Genomic DNA, 9,238 nt, shown 5'->3' with positions numbered 1-9,238 from the left:
ATAAGTTTTAGGTCTGATAAGTTTGATTCTTTCAAATTAAGAAGAAAATTATATTTAACATTTACTCACTACATTTCAAAAATTGAAAAGAAAAGTACGAGTACATGAAAATTTGTTACAACCAAAATTATTTTTCTAAATACATAGACATTAAAAAATATTTGTCATACTGCTAACAAAACGTTGAAATACTGGTAATAATGACGGAATTGTAACAAAATACGAAATTCTACTCAGCATCATCTAACGTTAGCACAGATTATCTGGTTCCAGATAATCTGTGCCGTTAGTTTAGCYAGTGGGGTATTGCGCCGGTGGTGCCGGTGGTGTCATATCTTACTTTACTTTTTACTCAACCTGTAGAGAGTAGAGACTGTGTGTAAATAGATAAAAGTGGGGGTTGTTATTACCTATTGAGGTAGGTATAAAAAATATAGAAGTATATATTTAGGATATACTGTAATGCATACTCTAGCTCAAGAAATTTAAACTCCTCAACCTCCTACAAGTAAGTACAGAGAGAAGAAAACATGGCGTCAGGGTTGGGACAGCCCGATTAAGGGCAACAACCAATACTGGATTGTTAATGTTTTTTAAAATTCTTTTAACATTCCTCCTATTTTATTCTGTGAATGATGCGTGCAAGACGTGTAATATAATGGTCCAATGGGTATCCCTATTTTCATTCCATTATCTGTTTATCACTAGTTTAAAGTCATGTGATCTCAAACTGAGCGCAGCGGTTTGCTCTTCTAGATCACATGTCAYTGAGACTCACTTGCGCGCGATTTTTTAAAAGTAATACTGATTAACACATTGGTTTTAACTTTAAAAAGTGCTTTAAATGTGATATAAATAATCTGGCCATATTTCTCTAACAAAATTTAGTKTTTTTTTTTTTAGTTTCTGTTAAATGTGCTACTTTTCAGTCATTCGTACATAGTAATTTGATAAGTCGTGTGATACCTAAAACAATATTTATTTATTTATCTTATATAAATAGTGAAGTCAGTCGAAACATCACGTTGCTTCRATAAGCAACATATACGTTGTATTTTCTGCTTTTGCCTGTAGGTACACTGAATAATATGTATGTTTATTTTCAACACAGTATTTTCAAACAAATATGTTTCCATGGTATAATTCTTATCGTTATCAGTGCAACCAATTAACAATTCAACTCTACTATTATATACCTATATTATTTATGTCCCAACAGTTGACTAAAATCCATAGAGGATTATGGATGAATCCCGAGCAATTCTCCATCTTTCGACCCGCTTTCCAAATAAATCTCGGGAATATTTAGTACGGAAGTACTATCAGTGCGATGGCCACCTAAATGCAACAATCGCTGCAATCACTAACGACGAATCCGAAGAAGTATCTCTTTGTAACAGATTTCTTGACTCTCTTTTCACCTGTATTGGAAACTTGTTTTGCTGTTGGGATGGTCCTTCATACACTGAGTTCCAAGAAAGAAGTCGTAACGAACGTCAATATCCAAGCCAAGTTATTACGACCCCAATAATTTCACCAAGTGCGCCAAAGGGTGCAACTCGGAGGGTATTTCAAGAGCTACCTCAAGTTCATCAAGTGACTACCAACGCGGTAGGGATATTGTTGCCTTCTCTGAAACGAATTTATAACAAAAAATTCGTATTTTAAGGGTAGTGCTCGACATTCGGCAACATTTTACCGTGAACAAGCCCAACAACATTTAGAGAAGAAACGCGAATTGAATCGAATTGCCCACCAGTATAAACAAGGCGGGAAATATAAGCTTGCGAATGAATATTTTGAAGCAGCAAAAAAACAGAAGCAGCAGCATGAAGAAGCGAACCGTCGGGCTGCTGCTGCATTTTTAAAAGAAAATTATGAAAAAAATCCAAGTAACGACACAATTGATTTTCATCATCTTTACGTCAAGGAGGCGGTCGAGGTGCTAGATATTTTTCTGGATGATCAAATTGGAGGCTTGAGAGACGATAATGTCAAGACGAAGGCTTTGAGTGTTATTACAGGACGGGGAAAGCATAGTGAGAATGGGGTTCCAAAAATAAAACCAGCTGTTATTGAACGGTTGATAGTAAGAAAGTTAAAGTAAGTGTTTTTATTATATTATTATAAAGTTGTCAAATGTGTTGTTTTCAGATTTTCAGAAGTTAATGCGGGCCATTTGAAAGTGTATATTTATAAGAATTCTCTTTTAACCAATGATCTMTCTTAAGCCAAAGACTATACCAAAGACTATACCAAAGACTTTGTTAATGTTTTAATATACCTAAGTATTATAAATATGTATGTCAGCGTGTAGTCGTACACTTGGAGACAAAATACTTTGGTCGTCAATGTCACTTGAGTGACACTAAATGGTAAAGCATGCTTTAGTACTGTTAACCTTATTTTTAGTTACTGTCAAGTTCTATGTACATATTTTTGATAGGAAAATATAATAGCTGTCATTAATTTGAAATTGTCATTTATTGTAACGTTAAAGGTTGAATTACATTAAAGTGTCAAAAAAGTGACGACCAAAGTATTTTGTCTCCAACTGTACATTGATATTTTAACCTTGTTTATGTAATGGATTTTTCTATTTAGTTATGTTTAAAGATTTTTCAATTAAATATTTTTTCTATAAAATCTTAAGTTTTTGTGAATATTAGCAAAGGATACATTTTAAGAGAGGGAAATTTGAAATTCTCGATTCTGACAGTTTTTTTCTTGAACGCACTTCACGGGTAACCAATACGATTGTTTTCAAATACCATTTTTTTGCTTTATTTATTGGTTTTATCAGAATAAAGAAATACATTTTGATTGTCATTACTTGTGGGCATTTGTTAGAAATTGTTTCTGCTATTATTTTTTATTACATTATAAATTATTCAAAGAATAATTAACTTCATTAAAGTAGCGACTTTTGAACAGATATAAAAGTCTACCAATAAAAGAATGTTTGAAACTATTGTCTTCGGTTTTTAACTTTTTAGGAGTGTGGTTTGTGAAGGAATTAAATAAAAGTGCTTACTCTCACCACTTATTTTTTTTTAGTTTTGTGTTTTTGTGAAACAGGTAAGCTTATTTATTATACAGGTTGTTTCACGTAATTTTACGAGGCCTGCTCCTGTAAGATGCGATCAATAATACATATTCCGATACGAACTCGATTACAAATTTTGAAAAATTGGATAATCTTTTCTAGTTTGTTCACCCTTTAAAAAATTACAACGTTTTTAGTTAGTTAGTGATTAAGATAGATAAACTACAATCATATTCATGCCGTCTCTTGATAGAACAAATGATTATTGTTTCTGAAAAACTGCAGTTTATGACTATTAATGAAACAGTGATTAGTTTGACAACTACTGTCATGGGTTTCCAAAAATTAAATAATTAAATGTGTATTTTTTTGTATCCAGTGTTCTGTGATTTTTGTATATTTGGGTGCGTACATTAGGCGCAAGCCTCGTAAAGTTATGTGAAACAYCCTGTATAGTTATGGAAAAATAATTTACTAAAAAACGTAAATGGCATATCATAATACTGTTGTAGAGAATTAGTTTTCAGATTTTAGTAAAAATTTATTTTTAGGCCCTTTTTGTTATTTATTTTTTAATTAAAGAAAGTATTGCCATCTATGAGACTTTTTTGAAGTTATTACAGAATTCTATATTTGAAGCACCAATGTCAAACCCACATGATCAAAAGTCATGTATGCATAAAATAGTTATCCAACTGGGCAAAGTTCATTAGTCGGYTCATTTTGAAAAGCTGGGGAGTGTAGGGAGTGTTGGTGTTTATAGTTAATCTAAAATTTAATGAAAATTTGAACAATGTCGACCCTACGTTTTTTTGGAGCTTTATCGAAAATCTCCCGTACTAACATAAAGTTTAAGAACACAGGTAACCTTAAATTTTCCTAAACGAATGCAATTTACGTTTAATGTATTGCACTTTGCACCTGAATTGTAAAATATCACTGATAAACTGCCTTTTTCAGCTCAAATTCGCGGCATGGCCTCACAGGAAAGGAAGCACACGAAACTCAAAATTGTGGATAATGTTGGAGTCATAGTTTTAGATTCGCCAGGAGTCAAAGTGAGTATTTAATGCAAAAATGGCACGTGTGATGTGTTTATCAATTTTTTTCCAACTTATCACTTCGTTTTAAGTTTTGCTGTTTTGGTAACAAGCTTATTTATTTGCAAATCCGTCTTAAACGCCTGTAATAAAACAAAATTTGACAGTATTTGTCAACAAAATTTTGATTTTTATTTTTAATGAAAATGAATGGGAAAGTTCTTGAAATCGGTTCTACAATCAATATTGAGCGAAGTGATGGCAGAGTACATCCGGCAATTGTAGCCAGCATCAACTATGAGCTGGATATAGTAGGAGTTGAGTGGTTTGAATCAGGTGAAACCAAAGGCAAAGAAATTGACTTTAATTGTGTCACCAGGTTAAACCCTCATATCGCCACTATAAAACCAGACATTCAAAGATTCAGTGAGTGTTCCTCTGACATTGCACTAGTCGAAAAACCGAAAAAACGTCAATCTATAGCAGTTTACAATAACCGTGTGAAATCTTCTAAATCGAGAATAACCCAAGACAACTTGAGTAGCGCTCCGAGACAGAAAAATTCGCTCAAAGACAAGTACCCTCAAACCTCACGATCTGTTATCGAGCACATGTCAAATTCTTTTGAGAGTAATGTAGTGAAGAAAGTCGGAAAGTTAGAGCTGGAACGCATGGAACGACGAAAAAAACAAGCGGAATTTAAAGCGGAAAAAGTCGAGTTGAGCAAACGGAACGCCGATAACCCTCATTGGGAATTACACCAAATGATTTTAGATTATTGTAAAAATCTGAACTATAAACCTTTGACAGTCAATGATGTAATAGAAGACCGTCTCATAACAGTCTGCGTTAGAAAGCGACCTTTGAACAAGAGCGAAATCGCGAAGAAAGAAGTCGACGTTATTACAGTACCGAGCAAAAACCAAATCATCGTTCACGAACCGAAAACAAAAGTCGATTTAACCAAATATCTCGAAAACCATTTATTCAAATTTGATTACACTTTCAACGAGCATTGCGACAACGAAATCGTCTACAAATACACGGCGCAACCCTTGATTAGAACAGTCTTTGAGGGCGGTTTTGCTACGTGTTTTGCTTACGGTCAAACGGGATCTGGAAAAACGTTCACAATGAGCGGCGATATTTTTCGAACTAATGCACATAAAGGCATTTACGCGATGGCTGCAACTGACGTTTTCCGTTTAGTTGTTTCCCCAAAATACAGACATTTAAATCTCATCGTGACTTGCAGTTTTTTTGAGATTTATTCGCGCAAAGTCCTTGATTTATTGAACCGAAAAGGCGATTTAAAAATCCTCGAAGACGGCAAACAGCAAGTTCAAGTTGTGGGTCTCACCGAAAAGGTTGTTTCTTCAGTAAATGAAGTCTTGGACTTGATCAACCACGGAAATATGGCGAGGACTTCGGGCCAAACCTCGGCGAATGAAAATTCTTCTCGCTCCCACGCTGTTTTCCAGATTTATTTACGACCAGCAAAGAAAATCACTTCTTTGCATGGGAAATTTTCTTTGATTGATTTAGCGGGGAATGAACGTGGGGCTGACACTTTGTCATCTACCAAGACAACAAGAATGGAAGGGGGTGAGATAAACAAGTCGCTTTTGGCTTTGAAGGAGTGCATCCGCGCTTTGGGGCGAAAAGGGGCACATCTGCCGTTCAGATTGAGTAAATTGACGCAAGTTTTGCGCGATTCTTTTATTGGTACGAATTCGAAGACTTGCATGATTGCGATGGTGTCTCCCGGGGTCAGTTCTTGCGAAAATACGTTGAATACGTTACGTTACGCTGATCGGGTTAAAGAGTTAGGCGGTGGCGAGTTGCAGCATTTAACGACGATAAATGAGAAAAATGACGATATTATTTCAATCGGATTGGAGGACGAGATGTTGTATAACCAAAAGAGTTTCTCGGATAATACCGAAGAGTTTAAAATTGTTAAAGAAAAAGTCGTGAATCTTCACAGGGGGATCATTGATAAATTGCAAGATGCTACCAAAGAAGCCAAATATTTGAATAAGTGTATTGACAATGAACCGGAGAAATACTGTCGAGAATTCGAAGAATTTGTCGACGATACTGTGGCGTTTTTATTGAATGTTAAAAATTGTGTCATTGAATATAAAATGAAGCTGTTGGTCGAAGAATGATCTTTTGCAATAAATTATCTGGCAAGAAATTGTTTTTTCTTAAGTTCAATAAAGTAAATTAAGTCGCACAATTTTATGATGTTGCAACAGGATCCTCTGTAAGTGCAATTAAATTTTTGTCCTGGAAACAGCTTCTGTGGGAGGAAATTTTTACACAAAAAAACTGGGTTAAAGATGTATAACTAAAAAAACAACGCAATAAGCAAAATTAGATTTTTCTATTATCTTTTTTTTTATTCGTAATAGTTTAAAGCACAAAGCTTAGAAAACTGGAAACTAGCTGTATGGAAAAATAAATACACAGTTTTTGTACTTTTTGTTTTGAACTTTTTCTAGTTTTAAGATGAACTTAAAAAGCTAAAGCATCATTTTTATGAAACATGTTTTTATTTATTTTTTAATTTTTCTTGTCAATTTTAGGTGAACACTTTAAATGGTGAAGTAATGGGCGAATTTGGCTCCGTCCTGAACGAGATTGAATCCAACCCCCAGATCCAAGCCGCAGTATTAATCTCCTCTAAACCCAACTGTTTTATCGCAGGCGCCGACATTAGTATGTTGGAGAAATGTCAGTCAGCCGAAGAGTCTACCAAGATATCACGCGAGGGTCAAGAAATGCTGTCGGCTATCGAAAGCAGCAACAAGCCGATTGTAGCTGCAATTCAAGGATCATGTTTCGGTGGTGGTCTAGAAGTTGCATTATCCTGCCATTACAGAATTGCAGTTAAGGACAAAAAAACCGGTTTGGGTTTACCGGAAGTTATGTTGGGGCTTCTTCCGGGAGCCGGAGGCACCCAACGTTTGCCACGTCTAAGCACCGTTCCGAACGCTTTAGACATGTGTTTGACCGGAAAGACATTGAAAGCAGATAGGGCGAAAAAAGTGGGAATTGTTGATTTGTTGGTCGATCCTTTGGGACCGGGATTGAGCGACCCTGAAACTGTCACGAGGCAGTATCTGGAATCGGTGGCGGTTGATGTTGCCAAACGGTTGGCCAGTGGAAAATTGAAAGTCGACAGGAAGAAGTCTAATCTCACAGATAGGCTTTTGGAGTTTGCTTTGCAATATAATTGGGTCAAGGATCAGATTTTTGGGAAAGCCAAAGCTCAAGTTATGAAAATGTCGGGAGGGTTATATCCAGCTCCACTCAAAGTAATTTTTGTTTTGTTTTAGTAGCGATTTCAGTGGCATTAAATTTATGTTTATAGATTTTGGAAGTTATTCGTACCGGAATTGATAAAGGGCCAAAAGCCGGTTACGAAGCTGAAGCTCGAGCTTTCGGCGAACTTGCAATGACTCCACAATCTAAAGGGTTAATGGGTTTGTTCCGCGGCCAAACACAGTGTAAGAAAAACCGATTTGGAAAACCCTCAAGAGAAGTTAAAACTGTTGCGGTTTTGGGAGCTGGTTTAATGGGTGCCGGTATAGCTCACGTCTCAGTTGATAAAGGCTACAATGTTATTTTGAAAGACACAAACCCGGTGGGTTTGGCACGTGGTCTTGGTCAGATTCAAACAGGTCTGCAAAATGCAGTGAAAAGAAAGAGGTTTACTGGGTACTGTATCTCTTTATTTTTTCTCTAGGCGAAAATATATAATTTTTATGTTGTTAGTTTGGAAAGAGACCGCTATTTGTCAAATCTAGACGCAACTCTAGACTACAAAAATTTCAAAAATGCTGATATTGTCATCGAAGCAGTTTTTGAGGATCTAAATATCAAACATAAAGTCGTAAAAGAAGTCGAAGCGATTATTCCTCCACACTGCGTTTTTGCAACAAATACTAGCGCTATTCCAATTTCCAAAATTGCTGCAGCTTCTTCCAGGCCAGATAAAGTTATAGGTAACAAAATATAAATTCCCAAACTACTAACATTACAAATACAAAACAACTTTTTTGCAGGCATGCATTACTTCTCTCCCGTCGACAAGATGCAACTTTTGGAAATAATTACAACTGATAAAACTAGCAAAGACACCACTGCCCTCGCCGTGGACGTCGGTCTGAAGCAAGGAAAAGTTGTTATTACCGTTGGAGACGGCCCTGGTTTTTACACCACTCGCATTTTATCTGCCATGATGGCAGAATCTGTAAGACTGCTCCAAGAGGGTGTCGATCCCAAAGAATTGGATTCATTGACGAAAAAATTCGGTTTCCCCGTAGGTGCTGCCACTTTGGCCGATGAAGTCGGTTTGGACGTCGCTTCACACATCGGTCCTGACCTCCACAAAGCCTTTGGTGAAAGATTCGGAGGAGGTGATATGGGGGTCATGAGAGATATTGTCCAGGCCGGTTTCTTGGGTCGCAAATCGGGCAAAGGTATCTACGTTTACGAAAAAGGAAGCAAAAACCGTAACGTGAACTACGAAGCGATGGATATTATCAAACGCTATTCGATTCAACCGAGAGGCTCGTTCGAGGATGAGGATAAGCAGTTGAGGATGGTGTCGAGATTCGTAAATGAGGCGATTTTATGCTTGGAAGAGAAGATTTTGGCGAATCCTCTTGAGGGAGATATCGGAGCAGTATTTGGACTGGGCTTCCCACCATTTACCGGCGGACCCTTCCGCTGGGTGGATTCTTTTGGTGCTGATAGACTGGTTAGGAAAATGGAGGAATTCCAGAAAGCTTACGGATTACCTTTCCAACCGGCCCAAACTTTGGTGGATATGGCAAGGGATAACTCCAAGAAATTCTATCCTCGCAATTGAACGATGTATTAACGTGTGCCTTACACCTTTCGGAATATTTTATTTTATACCGGAAATCTATTTCTTACTTTTTTATATATCAGTAATGTAATAGCATGTTCATTGTTATTGGACATAAGGTCTATTTTTCTGTAAATAAATTTTATTCTATTTATCACAATTAAGAGTTTTTCTTTTCCTAAATCTCATCACTTGATGCATTATAAAGAATGTAGACTACAGATACAGTGATATCGGGAATGTAAAAYAACGACGATTATACAAAGAAAG

At 36.4% G+C, this 9,238-nt stretch overlaps 3 protein-coding genes across 7 annotated transcripts; all 3 read left to right on the top strand.

Moving 5' to 3' along the window:
* The first annotated feature begins 59 nt into the window (after positions 1 to 59).
* On the top strand, positions 60 to 2,417 carry LOC123013103 (NEDD4-binding protein 2-like). 4 transcript variants are annotated; one of them, XM_044411443.1, is made up of 5 exons: positions 60 to 418; positions 476 to 508; positions 1,220 to 1,611; positions 1,670 to 2,103; positions 2,155 to 2,417. In XM_044411443.1, the coding sequence occupies exons 3-5, from the start codon at positions 1,243 to 1,245 to the stop codon at positions 2,228 to 2,230; spliced, it is 879 nt and encodes a 292-aa protein (XP_044267378.1). In that variant the 5' UTR covers positions 60 to 418; positions 476 to 508; positions 1,220 to 1,242; the 3' UTR covers positions 2,231 to 2,417. The 4 variants fall into 4 exon arrangements, with proteins under 4 accessions (XP_044267378.1, XP_044267377.1, XP_044267376.1 ...); XM_044411442.1 differs by having other exon boundaries at positions 61 to 418; positions 476 to 1,611; XM_044411444.1 differs by lacking the exons at positions 60 to 418; positions 476 to 508 and adding an exon at positions 1,014 to 1,070.
* A 1,295-nt stretch (positions 2,418 to 3,712) lies between these two features.
* Positions 3,713 to 9,128, top strand: LOC123013230 (trifunctional enzyme subunit alpha, mitochondrial). Its single transcript, XM_044411642.1, has 6 exons — positions 3,713 to 3,909; positions 4,007 to 4,104; positions 6,678 to 7,409; positions 7,466 to 7,812; positions 7,870 to 8,099; positions 8,160 to 9,128. Exons 1-6 carry the CDS (start codon positions 3,840 to 3,842, stop codon positions 8,966 to 8,968), a joined length of 2,286 nt encoding a protein of 761 aa, XP_044267577.1. The 5' UTR covers positions 3,713 to 3,839; the 3' UTR covers positions 8,969 to 9,128.
* Positions 4,157 to 6,578, top strand: LOC123013231 (kinesin-like protein Klp10A). 2 transcript variants are annotated; one of them, XM_044411644.1, is made up of 2 exons: positions 4,157 to 4,411; positions 4,466 to 6,578. In XM_044411644.1, the coding sequence occupies exons 1-2, from the start codon at positions 4,287 to 4,289 to the stop codon at positions 6,255 to 6,257; spliced, it is 1,917 nt and encodes a 638-aa protein (XP_044267579.1). In that variant the 5' UTR covers positions 4,157 to 4,286; the 3' UTR covers positions 6,258 to 6,578. The 2 variants fall into 2 exon arrangements, with proteins under 2 accessions (XP_044267579.1, XP_044267578.1); XM_044411643.1 differs by having other exon boundaries at positions 4,158 to 6,576.
* Positions 9,129 to 9,238: the final 110 nt, after the last annotated feature.

The sequence above is a fragment of the Tribolium madens genome, unplaced genomic scaffold (assembly GCF_015345945.1).
Source record: "Tribolium madens isolate multiple individuals breed KSU strain unplaced genomic scaffold, Tmad_KSU_1.1 Scaffold_96;HRSCAF=242;Tcas5.2_LG5, whole genome shotgun sequence".
NCBI classification, from domain to species: domain Eukaryota; kingdom Metazoa; phylum Arthropoda; class Insecta; order Coleoptera; family Tenebrionidae; genus Tribolium; species Tribolium madens.
Note: the sequence above shows the minus strand (reverse complement) of the source record. Positions and strands in the feature narration are given on the sequence as shown.

Excerpts from the sequence above, each read along its gene's own strand:
- LOC123013230 (XM_044411642.1), top strand. The coding sequence starts at position 3,840 with ATGTCGACCCTACGTTTTTTTGGAGCTTTATCGAAAATCTCCCGTACT. Across the intron at positions 3,910-4,006 it reads CATAAAGTTTAAGAACACAG|CTCAAATTCGCGGCATGGCC; the intron begins GTAACCTTAAAT and ends TGCCTTTTTCAG. Across the intron at positions 8,100-8,159 it reads CAGGCCAGATAAAGTTATAG|GCATGCATTACTTCTCTCCC; the intron begins GTAACAAAATAT and ends ACTTTTTTGCAG.
- LOC123013231 (XM_044411643.1), top strand. The coding sequence starts at position 4,287 with ATGAAAATGAATGGGAAAGTTCTTGAAATCGGTTCTACAATCAATATT.